General features: G+C 41.1%; 1 protein-coding gene across 4 annotated transcripts in view; it reads left to right on the top strand.

Annotated features, from left to right (window-relative positions):
• KLHL32 (kelch like family member 32) overlaps positions 1-27928 on the top strand; it is a 68405-nt gene that overhangs the window by 29825 nt on the left and 10652 nt on the right. Inside the window, exons 6-7 of one of the 4 annotated variants that reach the window (XM_079971652.1) lie at positions 9338-9553; positions 21405-22131. In XM_079971652.1, coding sequence (XP_079827778.1) covers positions 9338-9553; positions 21405-22131 — 943 coding nt within the window. Of the gene's footprint in view, positions 1-9337; positions 9554-21404; positions 22132-27928 lie in introns of those variants that run through there. The other 3 variants (XM_079971653.1, XM_079971654.1, XM_079971655.1) reach the window with 3 other exon arrangements.

Genomic DNA, 27928 nt, shown 5'->3' with positions numbered 1-27928 from the left:
ATTTGGAGTGAGGTATGATCAATATAGGGATGCGGGTGGTGCTGTGGGTTAAACCACAGAGCCTAGGAATGCCGATCAGAAGGTTGGTGGTTCGAATCCCCGCGACGGGGTGAGCTCCCGTTGCTCGGTCCCAGCTCCTGCCAACCTAGCAGTTCAAAAGCACGTCAAAGTGCAAGTAGATAAATAGGTACCGCTCCGGCGGGAAGGTAAACAGTGTTTCCGTGCGCTGCTCTGGCTTCGCCAGAAGCGGGTTAGTCATGCTGGCCACATGACCCAGAAACTGTATGCCAGCTCCCTTGGCCAGTAAAGCGAGAAGAGCACCGCAACCCCAGAGTCGGTCACGACTGGACCTAATGGTCAGGGGTCCCTTTACCTTTACCTTTATGATCAATATGCTTATGATGCCCAACTCTATTTCTCTGTGACATCTGAACTGGGTGAACTATTCACAGGTCCAGGGAACTGGCCTGGATGGGGCTGCACTCTTTCTAAAGGAGCAGGTTGTTGTAGACCCAGTTATTGGAACCCCAGGTGTTCCTTGGTGCCTTTAACCAGCTGCAGCTAATAAGACAGCTACCACCATTCTTGGATTGGTATAATCTAACCATAGGTGTTCATGTATTAGATTACTGCATTGTCTTCTATGTGGTATGAAGGTTGGTCTCAAGGATACAGCTAATGTAGACAACTAGCTGGCCAGAGAATTAGGAACTGGAAGGTATATAATGTCATGAATTCCTTAGAACTTTTGCCGACTCATTAGTTGCTCAGTGTTTTAATTAAGCAACACTGAACTGTGTTGAAGTTTGCTGGATTCCCGAGGGTTTGGTTTTAATCTTGAATTTCTGAATTGAAGGGCTAGAAAGATTTGCAGGATTTCTTTTCGCCCCATGCCCCTCTTAGAATGTGGACAGGAATTTATGGTGGCAACAGCTGTAGAGAAGTCCAGTAGAGTGACTCTTCGATACAGTGCTGTTGTCTTTATTAAGAAGCAGTAACAATCACAGCAATATGTTCTATTTTTACATTCTGTTATCTGAATTATTACTGGCAGGCAAAGAGAAGTGCTGGAAAGTGTTGTGGTTTTTCTTCCCGGGAGCTTTTATTACCTTGATAGAAAGACTTGATTAGACACTGGGGCTTAGTTTATGATACAACTAAAGTCTATATAGTTAGGCTAATTCATAGTTTAACATGTGCAGGGAATTAATCTTACAAAAGGTGCTGTGCTACAATCCACATGGGCTGGCAGGAGCTTTTGTTAAGCGTCTGCATTCATGCAGTCCTTACAACACGGCAAATAATGTTTTAAAGGCAGGTTGTTTCCCCCCATAACTTGGTTTTTGAACCTGTGAACATCTGCTGACTGAAAGGTGCTAGGTTCAGGGGTAGCAACTGTGATGTAGGTCTTGCCCTGTGGCAGTTGCTTAAAGTGTCAGATTTCATGGAGCACACAATTTTCCTGCTTGTCTGTCATTTTGAAAAGGCAGGGGAGAAGGGAATCACAAGACACACTGCCTGTGATGTTTGATCTGTGCTGGTGGTGTGACGCATGAAGCAATAAGCATGCATTTGGACATCCATCTAGGAACTGCATCTTGATTTCATTCATTCAGATATTTGCTGAATGATAATGATGTGTACTATATATATATTTTTATCCATCTTATCACTTAATTTGTGTTTCATTTGTCAAGTGGAACTGGTTGGTACGTGCAAATATTACATGTCCTGTAATTTACCAGCCAGCATTTGAGCAGAAGGGAGTCTCACTGGACTTGGGATGGGTGGGAAGGTTTCAGGTTTTAAAACAACAAAACTGGTATTATAGATGATTGGGGTGTATTTTGTTTTGTCTTGAAAGACTCTGGAATCCCCACAGTACTCACCACTAAGCAGTAGGTGGCAGTGTAAGCCCACTTGTTTGAATAAATTAAAGCGTCAGAAAGAACAAAAATGAAAAGAAATTATTTATTTTGCTCCATATTAGTCTTGTGACCTAATCAGTAAAAAAGTCATTATTCACACAACACTGGGCAATATGCATTGTAATTTTTAACAAATAATGGGGAACTGTTAACGGTTTCACAGGAAATACAGCCCTGTCTTGTGCAGCAGTGGTCATTTATCATTGCACTTTGTGAAATCACTCATTTGTTCTAATTTGAATGTAAATGACTCTAAGGTTTTACAAATAAGGTGACAGACTCACATAAATGTAATTGCAGGGTTCATCTCTCTCTTTTTATATATCACTCATTAAGTTATGAATTAAATACATCGTATTAAACCAGGGGCATGTCCAATGATGATATTGTAATGGCAAATTACTCTATGCTATTAGAGGTGTATTTTTTATTCATGGACATTAATTTGTCATTAAACGGCATTAGTTTAGCACTTTTATGTGGGATACGTGACCTGAAAGAGGAGACTTGCTTCTCTAATGTGAGAGAATAGGAAATATGAGTACCAGATGCATGTAGCCCTTTTAGCTCTTGGAAAGAAATGGAGGAATATTTTATTTCAGCTTCCCCAGTCCTATCCACCCACATGCACAAAATTTTTAAATTGGTTTTTATCCATGTTAATAGACATCTCTGAAGAATGAGTAGCCTTCATATTTTAAATCTTGTTTCTCATCCAAAAGCTACTGAGAAAGGTTAAGATGGGAAAAGAATAAGTTCATCTTCAGATGTCTGTCAGATGCTTGCCGGGTTTTGAGTGATTATTCTTTTCGGCAGCCTAAAATAGAAGTGATAATCTGCTTTGCTTTTAGCAAAGTGGGAAACTTATTAGGTGGGCCCTAGGACTTCTGTTCTCTCTCTCTCTCTCTCTCTCTATATATATATATTCATGCTTACATAAAGTAAAGCCCCAATCAAATATGAAACCTGCACCACAAAAATAAGAACACATGTTCAGTACTTGGAATGAATTAATGAAAAGTACATATGAAATTCGAATAATCTGCTCTTGTTGGCAAGGTCTGGGTTGATAGAATCATATAGTTGGAAGGGACCCAAGGGTCATCTAGTCCAACCCCCTGCCATGCAGGAATCTCGGTAGGGAGCAGAGAAAGTGTATCTTAAAGTTGGGTAATCAGGCTGAAGAAGTAGGTTCTAAAATGTATCTGAAGGCCATCAAAGCTCTATTGTGCCACTGCAGTCAAGAAGGTTTTGAAATATCCTGAAGACCCCTGCCTCAAAGAAAAAAGCAGGATCTGTGGGTGGAAACAGATTGCCACATGTGAAGAGCCCTTGCTGGTTGCAGCCCTGAGCATACAAAGAGTGCCAAATCTGGAAAGGAAACTTAGCAGGGAAGATGTGGCGCAGGGTGTGAAATATTGGGAACAGTAATGGTTTTGACAGGACTGGTTCTCTCAATCTCTGAACCACAGCTAAGAGAGCAAAAGTCTCCTGTGGACATGCAGACTTCCTCTTTTCTATCTCCTGTACCCCACCTTCCTCATCTCTTTTTCAGTTAACTGTCATTAGCATAACATCTGAAACAGTGTTAATGATAATGATGGGATTGTGCAAAGCCAAGTTAAAGATAACCATGGGTTAGTATTAAAGCACATGACTTGACTAGGATTAGAAGGGAGGGGGGCATTTTTAGCAGGAAAGATATAGGGAAAGGCAGTTTGGGAACCCAAATGGTGCTTCTAATCTGGGGTGGGGTATTTGAACTATATTTTTTGTGGGGGGTGGCAAAAACAGCACTGCAACACGGGCAGATTTTCCCGGAATTTTTTCTCCATTTTTGCCCCGACACTGCTGCCGACTGCAGTATTTTGGATATGTCTGGACCTATGGCAACCCTAGGGGTGGGCAGCTTTTCAGTGGTGCCCCCCTTTCCCTAGAGTGGCCCACTCGATGTCTATAATGACATCTTGTCAGCATTGGGCCATGGTCTTTCTGTCTACCCAGGCCTTTTAACATATTTTAATATTTTTAATCCTACGTTGAATTGGGCTAATGTTCCTTTATCTCATTGGATGTTTCATTTTATAATTTGATCCAAGCTGTGTGCTTCCTAGAAGATTTGGTTAATAGGTGATAGATACATTATTGTTGTATTATTTATCAATGACATGATAGATCTCCTAGGAATTTATCTGCCTAAATACCAGTTGAAATGAATGGAAGATACCCAAGAACACTTGAGATATTTGCATAAATCCTAATTATGTCAATGAGGTTTGTAGAGGAGCTTCATGGTCGCTTTTTGCCGCAGAAAGTATGCCTACCTGTGTGGATATTATGCTGCAATAGATGTGAGTTTGCAATTAAGCCTCTGCAGGGTTAATACAGCTATGGTGTGGCAAATGATATAAAATGCTGGAAATTGTAGTGATTTTGAAAGGGACTGGTTTTCTTATATATATGTTGATCTGCCAAATCTAAGGTGTAGATAGTGTTTGATTATATAGTCAAATAAAAATATGGCATTTAATATAGGATGGATGTTGGTTTGCCAAGTGCGCTCGTCTTTCTCTCTGCGTGTGTTTGTGTATATTTGGGGGAGGAGGTTAATCTCTGTAGATAGGATTTTATATATGATTTCCACATAATTTTAGTATATTACCTATTGCTTATTAGTCAGTATCTATTGTCATAAAATGCAACCAGTTAAAGATAAAACTATCTCTTTATTGCTGTTCAGATATGTATACAAACTCTGTACCTCTAGCTGGTAGTTTGCAGTATATACACTTTTTGATATTTTAAATTGAATTATCTTTTCATCTTGGAACTGATGAAGGGAGGGCAAAATCACCTTCAGTGCATCATGTTTGCGTATAGGAAGGGCTGCTGGTATATGGATGGAAAATCACGTAATACCTTGATTTATAATTATTCTGTAATCCAAAAACAAAGCAGGTGGAGTAACAACTGGGTATGATGCCTTGGATATTAATGGCTTGCCTGAGCGATGGAATTTCTAAAGCTGTATACACTTTTTCCTGTCTTAATTATGCATTCATTAGAAGCTTTTATACCCAACAGAATAAAGTAAATATTTTTTGATCTCTGTAGTGTGCTCCCAGATTGTAGATTTGCACAGCAGGGTCTTGATAATCTGAATAAATTGCATTTCCCTAAGGAGTTTATCTTTCAAATAAGGTCATAAAGAAATGCAGTCTCTCCCCTTAGTTCTCCTTGTGTTTTTCTTTTCTTTTTATAGCACAGCACACAGGAACAGAGGTATATTGTACTCTGCTGTGTACTTGGTTGTGATTAACTCTCATTTATCAGCCTCTTACTTACATACATCCTTTCGGTGGCACATGCAGTGCTTTTCTTAAACGTATAAAGAAAAACAAGTGATATGAAATAATACTAAAATAGAATGTTGATGAGTATTTTCCTATACACTATAGTTGGTGTCTCTTTTGCCATATGTAATGTGTATATGTTGAGAGCCATAGGTACAGTATAATTTGCAGCGCTGTGAGCCATACAAATTCACTGGACTCATATATATCATTTATTAGGGGTGTGGGCACTTTGAAAAATATCCTTCAAGCTCTCTTGTAGAAGTTCTGCTAATCTGATGCAATAAGATTTTTTAAGTGCACGCTCACGGTTTAAACCTTTCTGCAACCCAATCCTGTTCACATTTACTTTTTAAAGTAAACCTCCCTGAATTTAGTTGCATTTTTTTATTGGCTTGTAGGTTGGACTAGATGAAGTACCTTCCAACTTTATGATATGTTCCCAGTGTAAGTGTTCAGAGGGTTGCAGCCGTGTGCAGAAGTTCCTATGATATTTTCAGTAAGGCTTCTAGAATACAGATGATTGAATTACCATATTTTTCGCACTATAACACGCACCCGACCATAACACGCACGTAGTTTTTAGAGGAGGAAAATCCGTAGGCATGCCACCCGTAGGCATTTCCTCCATAACACGCACAGACATTTCCCCTTACTTTCTAGGAGGAAAAAAGTGAGTGTTATGGTGCAAAAAATACGGTAATTTTAAAACAAAGTTTGAAAAGAATTGACACGCATTCACAAGCTATGAGAGCATTTTCATGAAGCAAAACACCAAAGTATTTTGCTTCGCTTCTTTACATTTATACTCCACCTTTCCATTAAAAAAAAATGCCTAAGGCAATTAACAGTGAAATTCAGAACAACTCCTCTCCGAACTAATTCATAAACAAGCAACCAATATCACAATAAAATAAAGAGTAGTTAAAAATGGCAGCCAGTTTAAAATGTTATTAAATTGTGTACGCTCGGTCACATTTTAACCAAGCAGGCTAATCACTGCATGAATAAATAGTAATAAAAAGCATGTGTTATATGGGAAAAGCTCTGATCATGTAAGTATTTTGAACCAGTGCTGGTAGTGGGGAACTTTGATTTCCTCCCTTCCCCTGCAACCTCAAGTATCACCTTCCATATTGCTCTATATTCTGAGCAGAATTGCACTCAGATGATGCTCTTCCTGGCAGGACCAAAGTCTGGATCCAGTCACTAAATTAAGAAACAGGGCATAATCCAATCAATGATAAATATTGTAAGCCTCATTTATTTATATATGGTATAGGCTTACACTTTCCAGTTTGAAATGAGTAGGGTTAAGCATGCTTTGGCTGGGTTGTGCCATTTGAACGTGCATCAGTAGAGCAACATTTAGTATTGGCATTCTCCTCCTTAGTTTAATGTGCCCCATTTTCTTACAAAGTTACCCAATAGCTAATAGTGATATAATTTATTGCAGCCTGCAGGAAACCTGGCTACCATTGGTGACTTAGAATTGATGATTGGCAGTGGGCCTATAAATTATCCGCCTGACCCACAAGAGAGGTCTGGGTGTCTGGTAGGCTAGTGCAACACTTGAGGACAAGTTGAAGGAAACTGCTCCCACCTGAGTTCTCTGTAGTATCACAAACCTATATGAGATTATGGGAGTAACAAAACAGGAAACAGGGATGGGGAAGCCAACCAGTGATTGTCAACATTATTCATTAGTGTGTACCTCTGAATTTTCAGGCAAGCACAAAAGTTGAATAGAGCTATGCTGATGGTATACATTATATAGAACAATAAATAAATAGTTTGATGGTCCAGACTTTCACATGTGTATGTTGACATTCATTGGACTTCAATGCAACATATATAATAATAAAATGGTAAAGCATTTGAAAGTGAAATTGCTATCACAAGCTGTGGTCAGTTCTGGATTGCTCCTAACAACTATAACTGCATTTCTGAACTGAATTACTTTTTAGTAGATGTCTTAAAAAATACTACTGTTCCTATAACATTTTTGTTTTGAAATGCATTCCAAGGAGGCAGTTTAGATTGCTATGTTTCAGATAACTGCCTTAATACAGTTTTTAGGGGGGTGGGTACCAAAAGAAGATAAAAAGTTCAACTCCTGCAGACAATTTCTGTACTTTTGTCATGTCATTATGCTTCCAAAGCCCTATCGCTGATTGGAAGGTGGGTTATCTGATCAGTAATATACATCTCACAATCTCAGCATGACATTTTTTGGCATGCAGCTTCATCAGCTGGGTAGCAGTGTATCGCAGTGTATAATTTTAAGCTGAAGAAGTGATTGGTATTACAATGGAGTGAATTTTGTTGGAGGAGGCTGATATACGTAGCTTCCTTGGCTGTGGAATTCAGAACTAAAGTTCTTGTATTCTGAGTGGGCAAGGACTCTATGCTGTTTAAAATAATAATGTGGGACAAAGTTTGAGATCCTTAAAAGCTCCATATTCAAGTTGTTTATCAGACTGACCATATGTATAAGAGAGGTAGCTGATAGCTGCAGCACAGTGGTTAAAACAGTGGTTAAAAGCAGGACTACAACTCCCATCATCCCTTGCTAGCTAGGGATGGTGGGAGTTGTAGTCCAACAACACCCGGGGGCCCAAGTTTGAGAAACACTGAGTGAAAGCATAGGTTATAGAGAAGTGAGTGTGGAACAGTGAACTTGGGAGGCATGGGTTCAAATGTCTACACAGCCTGTCACTGTACTGTGGCCTGATTTTCTTACAGGGTTACTGCAAGAATAAAATGTGATAACAATATATAATGTCAGTATAGAAAATATGGGGAGTGCTTGTGATAGCTAATATCAATAATTTTTCTTTTCACACTGGCCAGGATTTGAAGAGCTGCATTAGGTGAGCCCAAGGACTGGGCTCTTCCCATTTGATCTTTTAAAAACTTGGAATGGTAGATTCCAATCTGCTTTTGAAACTCTCCTGAATTTCCAGAAGCCTTGTATGGGGTGCACTGTTAAAGAAGCACAAATTTATTTTGAAATAAGAGAAGGGCTTCTTCATCTGAAGTTATCTCCCACACTTAAAAATAATAATATTGAAAACCACAATTATTTACTTGAATCAAATAGAAACATCAGCAAACAAATAACTCCAGCCAAAAGAAAAGACTCAGCAACTGCAATGGCATGACGGCATAATATTTTTTCTCATTATGGGTCTCATCATCATATTATCTTAGTTATCCAAAGGACCTGACATCTTAAACAACATCAACCGATAATTCTCTGAACAATTGAATCCATTATTTTTTCCTCACATTTCAGCCTTGTACTTTCAGTGATGTTAGCAAGTTGTTTTTCAAGTTATGACATTGGGATATTGTATCCCAAAATCTCAATAAGTGTGGGACTCCACCAGAGATAAATATATGTGCCCTGCTGGCTATAACTTCTTCAAACCCTAGCACTAGGCCTCTCCCAAAACTGGGGACATGGTACCTAGCAGATACATTAAATCTCATCAGGGCATGATACCATATGTGGATTGTTTTTAATATATTTTCTCTGAAACAGAGCCATTTCATCTTCTGGATGTTCTTTCAGGGACTAGGTGGAATTTCTTCCCCTATAACTCTGTTCTAAACCACCCTAAGAAAGACCAGGTTTCCTGAGGAATCTTCTGCTAATGTAAACTCCCTCAAATCATCATCTTCACCCAAAGCCAAGGAAGGTGTGACAGCTGTTGTAGATTGCTCTCAAATTTCCCTGTTACAAAAGAAATTTGATTGATTTACACACTAGCTAATCTGTCTCTCATTTGTTCTTTTGTGAATCAGCAGATGTTGGTTTAGAAGTCCCTAAGTTGGTACTGTACCTTCCCTTTCTAGCCCCTAAAATGTCTCTTTGTCTGTAGATAAATGAATTATTTCATATGGGAACAAGGTTGGGTTTATTTGGGATTAATTTGGATTACCGTGTTTTCTTCTATACCATAAATATGCAGTGTTTGAACACATTGCCGAGTTTTTCAGTTCTGCTTGAACTTTGTTCTCCTAATTTTTCTTCTTCTTTTATTTGACCAGGAGTTAAATAGCTTTAATTACTTGGACCTATATAAACTTGCTGACCTATTTAACCTCACTTTACTGGAAAAAGCGGTGGTTGACTTCTTGGTAAAACACCTATCTGAGCTACAGAAGAACCACCCAGAAGAAGTCCTGACGCTACCATACTGCCTCATCCGAGAGGTCTTGAAGAGTGACCGACTCACGTCACTGAGCGAAGAACAAATTTGGCAGGTAAAGTGTAATGATAATTGGAAGTGTATGTTAAACTGTAGGAGGACTAGTACTGTGGACCCTTGAGCATTACAGAAAAGAAAATGATTAAGAACAAATCACGTTTTTCGTGGAAGCAACAGAGGAAAATTATTGACACACAATCTGACTGCGGCTGTATACTGAGGAATTGTGACCGTGTGCAAAGGAGTGCTGTTCCAGCAGAACTCATGCTTCATGACCAAACCCTGGGGTGGGGGAGAGCTGGGCAAGGATAAAGGTAAAGGTACCCCTGACCGTAAGGTCCAGTAGCAGATGACTCTGGGGTTGCATGCACATCTCACTCTACAGGCCGAGGGAGCCGGTGTTTGTCTGCAGACAACTTCCGGGTCATGTGGCCAGCATGACTAAGCTGCTTCTGGTGAACCAGAGCAGCGCACGGAAACACCATTTACCTTCCCGCCGGAGCGGTACCTATTTATCTACTTGCACTTTGACGTGCTTTCTAACTGCTAGGTGGCCTATTTTGTGTAATGTCCTAATGCACTGAGTGTCCATCCATGTGTTCTGAAGGTGACCTCTGTTACATCCTTTGGATACCTCTTAATACATTGGGGAGGGTTGCATCCTTGGTTTTTATATCTGCAAAATATGTTAGTTTGATCTAAAAAAAAATCATTTGGGAGATCACATTCTCTGCTTTGATGCATAATTGTGTGGTCTAAATTATTAAGATGAGAGACTGTTGTGCTGCCCCTTGGTGTTCAGTGTAATCTGGTTTGCAATGAGACAAAAATGCAGTGCCATTCCTGAAATGTGTTTTGCTAAGGAAGAGATGCAATATAGATATAGATGTAATGGAAGCCAGAAAATCTAGTGTAAGCATCTCAAACTACAGTAGCACATAGTATAGCTTACACCTCTTGCATTAGTGTATTATTTTCCCAATACTAGCTTATGCTTATTGGAAATTTGTTGAAGGGCAGGGTTTAAAGCAACAACTTCAATGATGATGATAAAGGGACTGGTTCATGAAATTTGTATGTCCACATGAACTCCAGTAGTTCACAGATCCTTGGACAGCCCCACATCTTATCCCTGAGAATTGTGTGGTATCATCAAGTTTCTGAACTGGGCTACAATGGCAATAGGCTCTTCTTGCAAGTGGGGACTTCTTACTAGGCCATTCCATAGTGCCTATGCATGAGGAGCGTTTTACAGAGTGACTTGGCAGCACCTTAGTATAACCACCTTTGCCCTTCTCAAAGGGGTGAAGGAGGGGTGAATATTCAATTTCAAACCTTTATTGGCATATAGACAAAATTCTGAAAGGTTCAGTACAATAAAATCACTTGGCAAAATCTGAGTCTAACAATTAAAATTGCAAAGAGAGGATCTTTCCCCACACACAATGGACACTGGGACACATTCTTGTTTAGCAGGACATCAGAACTGGGCCAGACGGAAGTGCTACTTGTGCAAGTGTTTAGAGCAGTGGATGGGTGGTAGCCAGTGTCTTGGTGTTTTACTGTTGTTTTAGAAGGATGGAATAGTGGGTACAGGTGGCGACTATTTTGGGGAGAGGCTCCATTCCTGCCCCCCATGTGCGTTGGTGGAACATGCATAAGCCTGCCTTGCCCCTGTTTTTCCCCCTCATTTTACCCACTTCTGGGTCCAAAAGGACTGTCACATAGGCAGTTGCACATCAGGTGAATGTGCGTAAAATGGTCGCCACTTGTATACCTTTTTTGAGCAGTGAGCATAAAATTTGTGACTTCAGGAGAACCATTTAGCCATGTTCCAGGGTGTCTAATGCAGCCCTGTATTTTCATAAAATGTGTCTCTCTTCCTGTACTGAAGGACGACAGTAGGTGTTTTCTTTGGTGTATTTTAGGTTTCCAGAAAGGAAACCCCCACGAAAAAAAGGGTGTGTATTTTGTTCCTTTCACACTTGCAGCTAGCACTGTGTTCCTCGGTGGTTAATGTGCTGTTTTCTGAGTGGCAGCAAACTGTACACTGACCACTTTAGGTGTTATCATAATTGCCTCTCTAACGGTTACTAATGCTGTTATGTAGAATATTTAAGCTATTTTACTGCTGTGGGCAAACATTCCTGGTCCTCCAGAATGAATTAAGACATACATAAATATTTGCCAATTCAAGCTTTCAGTGGGCAATAAGAAACTGTTTTTGCTTTATCTTAGTAAATAAGTAATTCCCTCATAGTCAACCCAATACAGGAAAATCAAATCAGGCCTGCTCTGTTGCCTCAAGTGTAGTTAAGTTCATCATTTTTGCTAAGGTTATACTGGTAATGCAATATACCATGGAAGAATCTAATATTCTGCCCAGGGTGAAGATTGGGTATGCCAGAGGATTAGTGTCAGGGTGCTTTATAGAAGTGAAACTTGATATACAGGCTGGAGACAGAGCTACAGAATCTCATTAAATTGCTGAATTGTTCATTACTGAGCACTCTCCCTTTAATAAAGTGCTCATTGACTTTGACAAATCCCCATCCCGTGTCTTAAAGGACAACAACAGTGCAGGAGGTGCCAGGAAAGGAAGAGGAAATTGGCCCAAATGATTGGGGGGGGGGGGAGTATGTATTAGGGGAGCTTATGAGGAATAGTACTCTTTGGTTACTATAGCACGTTAATCGGTGTGACATTGGCAATGCCATATGTAGCCATGTTGTGTATGCACATGCATGCATGCACAGGAATAACTCTGATTTAGTATTCCACCCCAAGGCATCATCCCCTGGCTGAGCTTCCAATAAGCATCGGCCAAAATTTTAATGGTGTATCTCCTCCTTTCTTTTCCCAAGGGCAGGACCCCTGGAGTGGATGGCAATATTGTCTAGGCATAAAGAATTCCTCCACTGTGTCACTGAAGCGATGACTCACCGCCAATATAGATTCAGGTTTAGGTAGTTAGACGAAAAATATATATCTGACTTTTTGAACACTATTGAGGTCTGACTACGCATAGAAGTTATCTCAACTAAGCACTGAGCTGCAAGGAAAAGTCTTTCAGTATATAGTTCTGTATTTTCTTGTTTGCTGTGAAATATGCGCTTCTAGTAATAGTGAGGGTGATGAGGAGAGATGTTGATGATAATAAGCAAGTTTGAAAAGTTTTAAGTGTTTTTAAACCAAAATGCCCTATGTGCATTTAACTAAATGAGAAGACTGAATGCATTTTATTGATTATATTTCATTTGCTTTCGATAAGAATGTTAAGGCCATTTTCTCCTTATTATCGCAGTCCATAGCAACCATGGGCAAAAGTCACCCTGTTGTGACTTTGGCCTGTGTTAAGCCTGGAGTCTTGGAGTGGGAACCATTTTGGGTGGGTGGGTGTGGATCCTTATTCCTTTCTCCACTACGCTCTACTGCCAGTATTTAAGACCACATGCAATTGTTCTGATTCACAGGCTCAAAGGAGGGCTAGTGTGAGTGGTTTAATGCAGGGATACAATAGAAGGATGCCCAGAATGCCAGAGGGATCAGTTCTGGTGCTTTCTTAGAATAAAATGTAGACTTACAAACCAACCTGCAGAGCCTTGCTGCCTTTACAGACTCTGGACGGACACCGAAACAGCAAGCGTTTGTCATGACTTGTCTGCACCCAGGAAAACATTTATGGATTAGTTAGACATCAGTTTGGCCAGGGCCTCCCATTAGTCCACTTGCTGGCAGTTATCCAAGACTTACAGATAGCTTGCCTCTCTAGGCCAATAACCATGCATTCTACGCCCACAGATAGGCATAGCATCAAAGCAGGGCAATTAGCATTGGTTACTGATGTTAGCCTTTTATAAGTCCTAACCTGGTCCTTATGTATTTCTTTTAAGGACCATCTTTGCCCATAGTAACCTGTCAGTCTTAAAATTGGCATCAAAAGCCCTGGTCTCTGGTCCTGTGGATGGGTGCACTAGATTCCAGGGACAAGGGCCTTCAAGGCAGCGAGACTGCACTTAGGAGTTCTCTAATCATTTCTAGGATGCTGTTGAAGACCTGCTTTAAAAAATAATTCTGGAAGGCACTTTATGTCCCCCTCCCGATACATTAATGATAGGCAGCTTATTTTCATTTCATTGTTGACCTATTTTTTTTATAGTGTGAGTTATTTGTGTGTGCGAATGTGATATAAATAACTCTAAATAAAAAAAATATTAGAACTAACCACAAAGGAAGGATATCCAAATTCACTGATTTTTGTGAAAGATTTTTCTTTTCTTCCTTTTTAAGCAGGCTTTGAGGTCTTGCTGTAGATTCCTATATGAAAATCACTTTTCAAAATCTGAAACAACTACTTACCACTACCACTTGTGGGGAGGTAGGTCATCACAGCTCTGAGCTTCATTGAGAAGAAGGGAGTGATATATAAACAATAAAATAATAATGGTAATGATTATGATAAATCACTGCGGGCACATCAGTTACAGATAGGTAGCCGTGTTGGTCTGCCATAGTCAAAACAAAATAAAAAAATTCCTTCCAGTAGCACCTTAAAGACCAACTAAGTTAGTTCTTGGTACGAGCTTTTGTGTGCATGCGCACTTCTTCAGATACGGGCACATCAGTTTGACTCTTTCTGGTCATGTGACGATCATTTAGTTCTGCATCAGCGTGGTGGCATTTGACATACTGCCATTGATGCAGCAGTAAGAGACAGGGCTGTCGCGAAGAATTATTTGTCTATAGTACAAGTTCAACCCCCTCCCTTATTGAGTTGCATCTGTAAGATTTCTAATCTACCCAGAGGTCGACACAAGTTTCTTGTTCTGTCCATATATTTACAATTTCAGACTTTTCTCCCTTTCCAAAGATATCTCTCTCCCTCTCTCTCTCTCTCTCTCTCTCTCTCTCTCTCTGAAGTGAGGGGAAAACAAGGCATATAGTTTAGTAAGGAAAAAGTGAAACTAATTTGTGAAGAAGTAATTAGGAGAATCTGAATGTTGTAGCAGTGCTGGAGACTAGGAGAAGAATTGTGAAATCTAGCTATGTTAGAGACGGCTTGTCAACTTGAAAGCCACTCTGAAAGTGGATATATATGGGAGAAAACTCTGGCAACATTAACTGTAGATAACAGATAGCAAGTATGTGTGTGTAGTTAGGCTTTCCACTTTGAGGCTCATGTAATACAAAGCATTTTGTTGTGAACTTGGGCTCTAATAGAGAAGGGAGGATGCAGCCTAAGGGAGGAAAAACACATTTATGTCAGTCGGAAAGTTCTACAAAACAGCCTTGGTAATCATCTATCTGCCAAGACCTTAAGGAAAAGAAGAACCCAAATTGGCTGCTGCAACCTGCTGATCAGGAAATGCATGAATGTTCATGCAGCTACCATTACTGGCTCTAATCTCCTGCGGTGCTGAGCTGTAGTCCCTGCCTTGGCAGCTCATAATGTGCTCTGACTGTACATCTGAAATCGGATGTCTGATTATATAGTTATTGAAATGGAATAGAGAAGAAGAAAAGGGTAGTTTTATTGATAATGTTTTGTATCATGACCTTTCTCCAAGGATGCAATTTTAGCCGCACAACAAGCCTGTGAGGGAGGTCAGGCTGAGAAACAGCGACTTGCCAAAGACTGCCCAATGACCATTCATAGCTGAGTAGTTTGAACAGGTATTCACCTCCAAACACAGCCAAAACACGCTGGACATAATAATCATTAAAAAACAAAACAAAACTGCCCCTTGCAGGGCCTGATAACCTGTGTAGAAAAAACCTCAAAAGCCACAAATCAGAATTTATGGAGCTAAGGGAATGAAGTGACTAAGAAAAGTGGACGATGGCAGTCTGAGAAATTAGGTCCATGTGCAGGTCTTTCATCTGCTCTGATGGCTGTGTCTGGCTTCTCTGGACCCAAAGCTCTGTTAATCTGTCGCTGGAGAGTTTATCTGCCCTTTTGATGTTGCAAGTTACTCACCTGTATTAGTATTTATTTAGTGATTTCCTCTGCCACACTCTCACCCTGTAAAATAAATACTTGAAACATATAGTTAACGTTAACATTTTGTCCCTTAACCACAGATTCCAGAGGCAACTAATAAATATAAGATATCGACATAAAATTACAACAATAAACGACAAAGTGCAGCAACCAACAAATTGCAGTTCAAAACTAGCCAATAGTATCAAGCTATTTCTAAAGCTGAAGAAGTAAGCAGCACGTTCTGTTGCCTTGTGAAGCTCATCAAGGAGGAGTCCAGTGGATGGACCAGAGGGCAGTGGTATGCGGTGAAATTTTTCATAAGGGAACAGTTAGGGCCAGAGGTGCCAGCTTGTGAGGGCAATGTCATGCATGTGACATTGTGACATGCTGACATCACGCACATGAGCATCGCGCCTCCCTCCCTAAGCCAGTCAGAAGTTTTCTGGGCGTTGCGAAGGAGGTGCCTGGGCTCTGACAGGATGCTGGAGCTTTCTGCCTCCTTCCAAAAACTGGATAGACTTTGGGAATATGGCAGAACGGATCTTGGACCCAACGGAACCCCGCACCTCCCTCCCTAAGCCAGGCAGAAGCTTCCCTGGCTTTGGGAAAGAGGCACCAGGGAAACATTTAGGGGACCAGCCTAGTCCCCTCAGTCCAATGACTGCATGCCACTGGAGGAGGGAATACTAAACACCAAACTCCAGAAGTTGAGAGTACTCTGAGCAGGGTCTTGGAAGAACATCTGAATAGAGGCATGCAGGCAGCCTCATAGAAACACATAGCTCATCAAAGTCGACAGCCTGTGAAATGAAACAAGAAACCATCTGTTGAATGCTTCTGCTACAGATGACAAACTGCATGCGTCCTAGCAATCACAGGCAGCTTTTGCAGGAGCTGAGTGTCTCATTTATTTCAATGGAGGCATGAAATCCATGAGTGAATGTAACCTGAAAAGGATATCACAATTAGCACTTCGCTTGGTTTTTAAAAAATGTTTTATTTCCTTTGTTGTTGTTTAGTCGTTTAGTCGTGTCCGACTCTTCGTGACCCCATGGACCAGAGAACGCCAGGCACTCCTGTCCTCCACTGCCCCCCGCAGCTTGGTCAGACTCATGCTGGTAACCTCGAAAACACTATCCAACCATCTCGTCCTCTGTCGCCCCCTTCTCCTTGTGCCCTCCATCTTTCCCAACATCAGGGTCTTCTCCAGGGAGTCTTCTCTTCTCATGAGGTGGCCAAAGTACTGGAGCCTCAGCTTCACAATCTGTCCTTCCAGTGAGCACTCAGGGCTGATTTCCTTCAGAATGGAGAGGTTTGATCTTCTTGCAGTCCATGGGACTCTCAAGAGTCTCCTCCAGCACCATAATTCAAAAGCATCAATTCTTCGGCGATCAGCCTTCACCATAGCTTTAACTATACGGACGTTTGTTGGCAAGGTGATGTCTCTACTTCTCAAGATGCTGTCTAGGCCTGTCATTGCCCTTCTCCCAAGAAGCAGGCGTCTTTTAATTTTATTTCCTTACCCTCCCACTTTTCCCCCAGAAGCTGCACTTCATGCTGCACCAGAGCCTACTTCTAAATTTCCCCCTGAAATTTCACAGGTAAATTTTTAAGGGCAGATAATAGGGTCACAAAGAGTCGGACACAACTAAACAACAATAGGAAAGAAATAATAATGTATACAGCAGTTATTTTTAACTCTGCAGTTGCATTCTGCTGTGTCTCTCTAAAGTATAGACTCTCAACAACACAAGGTATGAACTTAAAATTTGAATTTTTCATATTGCATCCTCAAAAATGACAGCACCAATAAAGTCAGCAGATTGCTCCATGCTCCAATTTCTGTTGTGTTGCTCCCAAACAGAATCTGATATTGTTTTAAAAATACTAGCAAAAAGTGGGAATATTTGTTAAAATACAGTGGTACCTTGGGTTACATACGCTTCAGGTTACAGACTCCGCTAACCCAGAAATATTATCTCGGGTTAAGAACTTTGCTTCAGGATGAGAAGAGAAATCGCACGGCAGGAGGCCCCATTAGCTAAAGTGGTGCTTCAGGTTAAGAACAGTTTCAGGTTAAGAACAGACCTCCAGAACGAATTAAGTTCTTAACCCGAGGTACCACTGTCTGTATTGTTGCTTACCTCGTGTGTTCACATTTTATGCCGGTTAAAAATCACAGTCTGCTCTAAGCTTGAGGAATGTTGGGTTGCTTGACATGCAGATAGGTTTGAGATGAATGTCCCTCATTATTGGTGTAGTGGCTGCTGATGTGGCAAAGACACCACTGTTTGCCTTGGAAGAAGCCCCTAGTCAGTTCTCTTCCAGGTAAATGGCTGCAGGTTCCCCAAATAGTTTCTGCTGATATAGGCAGGAGAAGCACCATCAGAAATTTGAGCTTAAGGAAGCAGACTGGTTCGGAAAGAGACAGTGAAAATACAGACATAAGTGACATACGTGCAGAAACATTACAGATTTTGCCAAAATTCTGGAAATGGTGATGGATGCTATTGAAGAGGAAGACTTCCCCTCTTACATCAGGGCACCAGTAGCTGTTGGAGACTTTGCTAGGACCAACTTACACCTCTACCCAGCAATCTACAGCAGGTGGTCACTGCCAGCCATTCAAAAATTGAGTCTATGGGGATGAGAAACTGGAAAGACTGCTTCGCAAAAGATAATTTGCTATGGTGCTCTCCAGCCTTATACAGCTGCTATACCCCGTTCTGTCAGTAGTTAGAACATGTTTGATCATGGAATTGCCCTTTGCATGTCCTACAGTAATTTCCACTGGTTGCGATCCAGGCATGCTATTTACCACAGGAATTAAAAGGGCTTTAAAAAAATGTTTAGCTTTGACTGGGTTATGCCCATCTTATAATAGCTCCATTGCATTGACACTCCTGTGAGAAATAGACGGGATGGCATGCAGATAGGATGCAGAATTGTTTGTATATAAAAGGACATGGAAAGGTGGGTTCACTTAATTGACTGTGTACAGAATGCGTATGAAATTATGGGATGTGACTATCTTTCAGCATCAGCCTTCTTACGCTTGCCCTTCTTTGGGTAGAAATGATACAAATTAATCTCTGCTGCTAAGCCTCCTTTTGTTTTGCTGCATTGACCTGAATGCTGATATACTGTAGAGGTGTATGATTGGCCAAATATCTGATGCAGCTCAAGAACACAAAGTAAAGGGTCTTGCTGCTCACCACTTGAAATACCTACTCTGTTCAGCAGTACAAAAAGGTTTTCTTTGATTTATGTTTTTCGTGCTTTTATTTCAATAGCTGCTGGAATCTCAGGGAACCATGTGGTCGAATTATGCAGAGCTGTGCAAAAGAGTTTAGGAGTTGAGACTGTTGAGACTTGAGTGGCTTGGGTATAACTGGCATATTATGGGCCTCTTTAATGAAAATTAGTTCTGATTTGACTTGTTTTAAGGTTGTAAGCCATGCAAATAAAATTTAAGCAATTTAAGCATATATATTTGTGTGCCTATATATAAAATTGCAAATTTTGGATTGGATGCAACCTAACCAAATGCTTAAATATTAGTATATTGAACAAAATTGCTGACTTCTAATTGGGTTAAGAAATGATCTTTGCCTTGAGTTCTTCCAAAGAGGGAAAGCAGTGTAAATGTGCGTATTTAAAACTGGGTATGACAATAAATTGGTTAGGAGGAAATATTTAGAAAAGACCTTTGCCCATCAATTATTGCTGCTGTTATTCCACACACCCACACCCTCCCTCCCTAAAGAAAACCCTCCTGTCACTGTGAAGGTTGTTAGCTATAATAAACTGCCCTGCTAATCAAACAGTACTGAAAGGTGAGGTCATTGCCAATCTTCAGTCATTTTGCGCCTTTTCAAGAGTGAATTTTGTTAAAATTATGCTGAATACACACTTAAAGCCTCCACTTGGAGGAAGGGGGTGGGGGAAACCCTACCTGTGTTTTATAACTCTGCACTGTCAGAACTCATAATAAGTCAAATATTCTTTCTGAGGTACTCATAAGGGGGGGGGGACCTGTAAATTTAAGAGTAATTTCAGATTGTAAATGAAAAAGAGAGGCACGACTGTTCATTTGCACCAATCATGCCTTCCTTTCATCTGCTCTGATTAGGCCTGGTGCGGTTTCATCAAACTACTCCATCACTGAGCTGTCACTCCAGCCGTCTGTTGATTGAAAACAATCAGGGCTCTGATGGCACAATTATTCTGACCCTTTAACTAGAGGCTGCTGTGATAATGAAAGGTTGATTATGATAGTTTGTGCCTCTTTCAGTTTGCCAAGAAGGTTAATTTGGGCATCAGACGGATGTTTAATGGGCGCTTGCTGGCTACACTGAGGTAAATGAGAACGTGCAGCCTTAGATATTGCACGGATATAGTTTGGCTGTCAATCATTGTCATTTTGAGTTTGTGCCTTGCACTCAGGAAATCGCATTTTATTTTTTTTCCTTGAGATTTAATTTATTCTGTGCCCTGAGGAAGTTCTTTCACTCTATGACCTTCGCTTTAGCTTTCTCTGCCTTTTTTTTTGCTTCCCTTCTTCCCCTCAGATTGTGCTCAAAGGCACAACAGATTGAGCAGAACACTCCTTTTAATTTTCTCTTTAGCTTAGCATAGTTGTTTATCACCTGTGTCTAACGTATTTTTACTTACACACACACACACACACACACACACACTGTGGAATAAGAATGTAGAAAATTAATCTGCACCATATTTTAAATAACTGCATGTCTCATAGGATGTTGTTAAGGCTGTGTGAGGTGGTGTGTAAATATGTGTGTGTGTGTGTGTGTGTGTGTGTGTGTGTGTTTCTAAAGCAGGCCGAGGCAATGTGGAAATGCTAGCTGAGAGAAGAGGCAGGACAACATGGTAGCTGTCTTCACCCAGTTTGCACCCATGGTTTGTTGCGTTGCTGGCTGCCATTGCTTATGATACAATGCAATGTAGTTTTAGTATGTTGATCTTGGAAGATCCTGCCCTTGTACGTGAAATAGTATGCAGGTGACCTTCAGCCTGATCAGCAGGTGTGCTTTTTATAATAATTGCAGCTCCACTCCATCAAATCTAATCTGGACACAACTAGTTCCCATTGAAATCAATGGAACTAAAGTCATGATTGGGTTGTTCCATTGTCTTCAATGGGAACTCAGTGCTATGGACTTTTTCTGCATCCAATGCAGCTACCAGATAATCATAGGGTTTGTTTCATGGTTGTACAATAACTGCATTCATAATGTTGCATGAAAATGTTGCAGGTAGATACACTAATTTGCTTCTATTTACTACCTATTTTTTTTCCCATTTTTAGCTCATCCAAAAAGAAACTCTGTTTAGGTCATGGCAAATTATAATGATTCCAAGCTCTTTGGCTTCTCCAGTGCTTTGTGCTTCTCACAATATATTCCAGTTTACACATATCTAGTAGTAGGAAAGTAAAGTGTAGTTGATTATGCACGCATGCACAAGGCTTTTACAAACAGGCAAGGACACAACTGAGAACAGGGCACACCTGAACTTCAGAACATGGCCATAGTCTCCTTTTTTCTGTATTCTAACAGATTGATTTCCAATATGATATATGCTTTTTAGTCATTGTGGAATGTTGTACCATTTGCTGTGTTTTGTCATGCAGGGTAACTCTCCCTTGTGTGTTCAGAAAAACATCAGTGAGCTAAAAGCCAACACAGCTCTGTTATCATACATAAACTCTACTGATAGTCATAATTATTTTAGGAAAGATGAAGGGATGTTTTTATGTATGCATCTGATGAAATTTGGGAGTATAATTTGTTGTTGATAAGGCAATGCAAATGTACAGTACTTTTAGGAATGCAAGCAGTCTCGCACTGAATTGTGGCTAATGCAGACAACTTCATGTGTCCCCCCCTTTCCCTTCTAGCTAGCTGTGAGGTGGCTAGAACACAATTGTCGTTACCAATACATGGATGAACTTCTCCAGCATGTTCGGTTTGGGCTTATGGACGTGGACACTTTGCATACAGTAGCCCTCTCTCACCCTCTTGTCCAAGCTAGTGAAACTGCAACAGCACTGATCAATGAGGCCTTGGTATATCACCAGAGTATCTATGCACAGCCAATATGGCAGACCAGAAGGACAAAACCTCGCTTCCAGTCAGACACTCTTTACATCATTGGCGGGAAGAAACGGGAAATCTGCAAAGTTAAAGAACTTCGATACTTTAATCCTGTAGACCAGGATAACGTTTATATAGCAGGGATTGCAAACTGGAGTGAGCTGGCTCCCATGCCAGTAGGAAGAAGCCACCACTGTGTTGCTGTAATGGGAGATTTCCTTTTCGTAGCAGGTGGCGAAGTTGAGCATGCCACTGGCCGCACTTGTGCAGTACGGACTGCTTGTAGATACAACCCTCGAAATAATTCTTGGGCTGAAATAGGTCCAATGAAGAACTGCCGGGAACATTTTGTGTTGGGAGCTGTGGACGAATACCTCTATGCAGTCGGAGGTAGAAATGAGCTACGTCAAGTGCTGCCTACGGTGGAGCGTTACTGCCCTAAGAAGAACAAATGGACCTTCGTTCAGTCCTTTGACAGATCCCTTTCCTGTCATGCGGGATATGTTGTGGATGGTCTCCTCTGGATATCAGGTAGAAAATGTTTCATTTGAGCCATTTGTGCGATGACAAAACACTGTCAGTGGAGAGTGGGTTTTAGGAAACTTGTCTTGGAGAAGACGGGTCTAGCTTTCATTCACCAAAGGCCAAAGTTTAAGAAACCAAGTTAGGATGCAAAAAGGGGTGGAAGAGTTAGTATAGTGATTAAGAACAACAAGTAGTAAACATGAAGGAAAGTGCAGCTAAAGGAAGGGGGATATAATCAAGGTGCAACATTTTGTTTTGAAAAAGAACAGTTAAAATTGAAATTAAAAAAGCTTTATACTGGGACTTTTGGGTAGGGAGAAAATGTTTGTATACTTACATCCTTGATGTAAATATGATTACTATGCACACATTTTTTTATACAGCTCAGCAGAAGAATGATGGCACTGAGGAAAGCCATGGTTTAGAATAAATTGAAGTATAAGAAAGTAGATAACAACAAAAGTGAATTAAACACATAGTTGGGGGAAGAAAGATAGTGAACTTAGGAATGGGAGTATTGTTGCCAAAAGTGAGAATGTTTTATACATATTTCTAAGTATTGTACAGAAAAGGAATATTGAAATAACACTCATATCCATAAAGTTGGTCGGTTTTAAATTTAGAGTTGGGGTGATACTTTTGGTGTGTCTTTCTCTTGGGGGATTTTTCAGCCCCCCTTAGTTTCTGAAGATGCTGCTAGGGAAATGGAGTCTAAGGCTTTTTATGGATGTTCTCCCCTCCCTTTGTATTGCACAGTAATAACAGGGATATGTTAGAAATGCATTCTGTAGTTATGTTCTGCACCTGTTGACTGGTAATTTTGAGGTTTTATAGAATGCTAAATTTTGCAGTTTCTGAAAAGTGTTTGATCTGGCTTGCTCACAAAGAGATGCATACTTTTCATGCTTTCAGTTTTCAAGCAAAATAGCCTTGAAATGCACCAGAACCATTATGGTTTCGTGTTTAATGATCTTTTTCTGAATGAGGAAATATATTGGTTAGGGCTAGACCATTTTTTCTTCTTTCAGGGTTTAGAATGATGTTATAGTTCATATTGCAGCACCTGAAAGGAAGAAGAAAATGCTCTAAGTCTAACCGGTATATTTTGCAGGACATTCGATTTCTCCTCCTCTCACTGCTGTCTTTACACTTTGGCAAACTTTATAAAGGCCGCAAGCTCCAATTCTTTACCTCTCTCCTAATCTGTAAACAAGCTAAGATTCCGCATGAGGTTGGGTGGGCAGGAAGGGGTGTGTGCATATGTGTCAGAGTGTGAGAGAAAATTCTTTGTAGATGAAGTTGATGGGACTAAATTGGCTTAAATCCAAGTATGTCAAGCTAGCTCATTCTAGGATAATTAAATTGAAGAATTTCCCAAGTCTCCTGAAGCTTCTGCAGCATCAGTAGTCACCCTGAACTGCTGATATGCAAACAGCACAAGCTCTTTGTTGTTTAACCAGCACTGTGTTATCCGAAACAAATTTTGGTGTATAATTATATGGGAATTTATAGTCAGTGTAGCTGAAAGACATATGTCAGTGCCATATACAGTGGTACCTCGGGTTACAGACGCTTCAGGTTACAGACACTTCAGGTTACAGACTCCACTAACCCAGAAATAATACCTTGGGTTAAGAACTTTGCTTCAGGATGAGAACAGAAATCGCGCTGCAGCGGCACGGCGGCAGCAGGAAGCCCCATTAGCTAAAGTGGTACCTCAGGTTAAGAACAGTTTCAAGTTAAGAACGGGCCTGCAGAATGAATTAAGCTCTTAACCCGAGGTACCACTGTATACACCTGGCTGTGGCAGGATCTACTTAACCCCAAAAGAACCCCCAATACATTATTCTCTCTCAAAATTCTGGGTTCAAGGTCTTTCTAATCAAAATGTCTTTAGTCTTTGTTACGTTTAAACAAAACACCGAAGGTTTACATTTCATAATAATGGCTTACAGTATGAGATACACGAAATGACAGGGGAAAGCATTGCTAAAAGTGCAGCTATTCCAAGGGTCTGTCTGGTCTTGCAGCCCCTTTCACAAGTGGTTAGACAAATGCTCCAAGGGAGCTAGTTGAGCATGCCGTGAAAGGGCCCCCTCCTGTCGACCGGCATGCGGGGAAATACTTGACGTTCCTTTACACTACCTTGCTAATGGACATGGCAAGAATGCTAATTCTGTTCCTCATACTAGGTCAAGGTTTCCATGTTTTAAAAGACATTTGCCAATTGGGAGTATGAGAGCACACATCCCCCCCCCACACTTGCATTATGCATTAATACAACAGGCACAATATATGATCCCCGTCAGCTTCCTCCTCTGTGTTGCACTTAGGGAATTCAGTAGGAAGGATGGGGACAAAGCTGGAATCAGTGGCTTCCACCTGCCATTGGCTTTGGCTCCACCTCCTGTTCTCCCCTAGAGGGATGCGGGTGGCGCTGTGGGTAAAACCTCAGTGCCTAGGACTTGCCGATCGTATGGTCGGTGGTTCGAATCCCCGCAGCGGGGTGAGCTCCCGTCGTTCGGTCCCAGCTCCTGCCCACCTAGCAGTTCGAAAGCACTCTTAAGTGCAAGTAGATAAATAGGGACCGCTTTATAGCGGGAAGGTAAACGGCGTTTCCGTGTGCTGCGCTGGTGCTGGCTCGCCAGCTGCAGCTTCGTCACGCTGGCCACGTGACCCAGAAGTGTCTTCGGACGGCGCTGGCTCATGGCCTCTAGAGCGAAATGAGCACGCAACCCTAGAGTCGGACACGACTGGCCCGTACGGGCAGGGGTACCTTTACCTTTTACCTGTTCTCCCCACCTGTCCCAATGGGTACCAGCCACCACTGCTCAATGGCTACCACACCACTCCTGCCTTTCTCCCCACCTGTCCCAATGGGTACCAGCCACCACTGCTTATATGTTTGAAAGCAACAGCAGATATTTGCTTATTACTCAGGATCCAGACTTCTTCCTTCAAGGAATGTTTTTGCTTTTCCTTCCAAGGAGACCACATTTTCCCAGCACTCGTACTGCAAGGGGGAAAAACGCTTCTTTTGACAACCAAAGCGGAGATCTTGGGGATTTCGAAAGTTGTGGCATCACTGGTGACTAGCAACACATCTATCCCCTCTTCCTCAGTCCGTCTCCTTTCCCATTTCATGAAATTGCATAGGAAAGGCTTTCATGAATCGTATCTTTCATCTCAAGCTGTTTTAAAATTTTTTATTGATTATTACATTGATATTCCATTGTTCTTATAAAAAGCTAAATGTGGTGCACTTCTCTCCCCATTTTGTCCTTAGAACAGTCCTGCGAGGAAGGCTGGGCAGAGACAGCAACTAGCCCAAGGTTAGTTGCTGAGGGGAGATTTGAACCCTGGTCTCGCAGTCCTAGTTCAAGACTCTAACCCAGGGTTTCCCAAACTTTGATCCCCAACTGTTTTTGGACTACAACTCCCATCATCCCTGACCAATGGTCCTGCTAGCTAGATGGGAGTTGTAGTCCAAAAACAGCTGGAGTTTGGGAAACCCTGTTCTAACCAGTGCACCACATTCAGAAACGGATTGTCCATTATTACAGTCAATGCATTTCTGACTGCTGGATGGAAACTCCAGAGCACGGATATTCCTACAAGCTTCCACAGTATAATTTTGGCCACAGTTGCAGACAGAATGTGAGCCTAGATTGAACCTGGCTCTGACCTAGCAAAGCACTTAATTTACACCCTTATTTTCTCTTGTAAAAAGCTGCCCTCCCTCTTGTCATGCCTTCAGTCCATCAGATATCATGCTATATAGTGCTAGTACAGGGGTGGAGAATCTCTAGCCCATGGACTAATTATGGTCCACCAGGGGGTCCAATTTGGGCTACAAGGACTTGTCCCACAAACCACATCCAGCAGGAGGGCAGGGTTCCATTTTGCCTTGCTGTACAAATAGCTTTACAGCAGAACAGGATTAAGCACCCCAACTACCAACTGAAGAACAGGGGCTAAATTCTGATTAGAGACAGGTTTATGGAAATTTTGAATACATGGGAAGGGGGATATCTGTCCCCCTCCCTTAGTTTTTTCTCAAAGAAATAAACATTTTGAAAAAAATGCGGTACTTTTTGGAGCAATTTACATATAGAAAGTTATTTTGTTACTTTAGAGACAAAAATGATTCCCCACTGCTGTGCTAGTCCAAGTATAGCACGACAAATCATACGTTTTTTAGTGCTATGGTGCAGTTTGATGAACTTTGAAAAAGCAGGTCTGAAAGATTTTCCACATGAAATTAAGCAACTGTTCCTAATACTTCCACAACAAATAAATGAAAAGGCACACACACTGAAATTCGGCTGATGGCTGGTTCAAAAATTGGTAGGGAAATGACCCATCCACACATAGTATGGTTGCTAAGAGGAAGTTATAGTGGTGGTGAAGGTTCAATGGCATTCAGAAACAAAGGAACACAAACAACTGAAGCAGGATACTGTACTACTTGCAGAGGCTAGTAATGAATGCTGGGGAATGGTATACTCTGTAAACATATTTCATGGCATCAGAGACAGGATTCTGGTCTGAATAGATCACTAATCCAACACAGCGAAGTTGTTCTCATGCGGTGCATTATTTATCCCAGTAGTTGTATATAAATTCAGCCAGCAATCAGCGAGCCAAAAAAATTACAATCGCTTACTGATACATTTTTCTCCTCCTGCATTTGAAATCCTATGAGCTATTTACAGGTTGCTTGACTTCTAAAAGACTTTATTATAGACTTTATTTTTAAACGCATCCGGATATCATCTCCACTGATATTATCATTCTCCTTTTGGAAAGCAGCACAGGGAAGTAAAAGCAATTGCCTTTTGATTGTCCCATTTTATGATGGAAAAACATCACTTTTTCTGGTACCATTTAAACTTTTATTTTTCTGCTATTTTTTTCAAAAGACATTTTATACCTATTCCTCCATTGCCTAGAGTATTCTTAAAATGGTCGTTTGTGGGGGGCATTATGGGCTTGTTAAATTTAAATTTTGGTAGGTTGCTTTTTATATCTATATAAAAAAAGAACAACAGCCCTGAAACTTTTCCACTGTAGCACTTCAAAGTTAGGATAAACTTGGTTTTTTGAAAATTGATGCTGATAAGAAATGGCATAGTTAATGGCAGATGAATCTATAGAAAGCTGTTAAGATGCATATTCCTCCCCTGGGGAGAAGGTGGCGGTTAAGGGGAGATGGGGGAGAGGAAAGAGAGCAAAACTGCCAATCTATAAAATATACTTGTTGGCAGAGAATCTTCCTGCAAATGCGGTGATTGCAGGGGGGCAGTGGAACAGCATGAGGCAGCCTAACCTAAGAGCAGTCAAATCAGCTTGATGACTTTCAAAGCCAGGAATTCTGCTGGAGGCAAGGGTATTTGATCTGAGGGGGGAAGGGAGGATTAAAACATATAGAGGCTGTGCTATTAATTCCAGGTCTATTTTTCTGTCGTCAAATCTGTATGTAAATCCATAGCATCTCATTTTGGCAAATGAATCTTTTTTAAAAAGGGGGGGGGGTGCAGAAAGAAGGCAAAGGGAACATAATGGCTTTAAGGTGTAGGTATGTGTGTGCACGTGAGAAAAATTAAACATGCGGAGGGGAAACATCCCCAGTACCAAGAAATGAATGCACGTTTTATGCTTCCACGCCAATGTTAAGACCCAGCCGGACAAATGCCTATGGCGAAAGTATCCTTTGAATTTGCATGATTCTTGTGCTGTGGACAGGCTTAAATAGCAGGTATTTTAGTACAGATCATCGGCTGGGTTGAGAGAGGAGCTAGAT

This window comes from Podarcis cretensis (assembly GCF_951804945.1).
Source record: "Podarcis cretensis genome assembly, chromosome: 3".
NCBI classification, from domain to species: domain Eukaryota; kingdom Metazoa; phylum Chordata; class Lepidosauria; order Squamata; family Lacertidae; genus Podarcis; species Podarcis cretensis.
The sequence above is the reverse complement of the archived record's forward strand: the minus strand, read 5'-3'. Positions and strand labels throughout refer to the sequence as shown.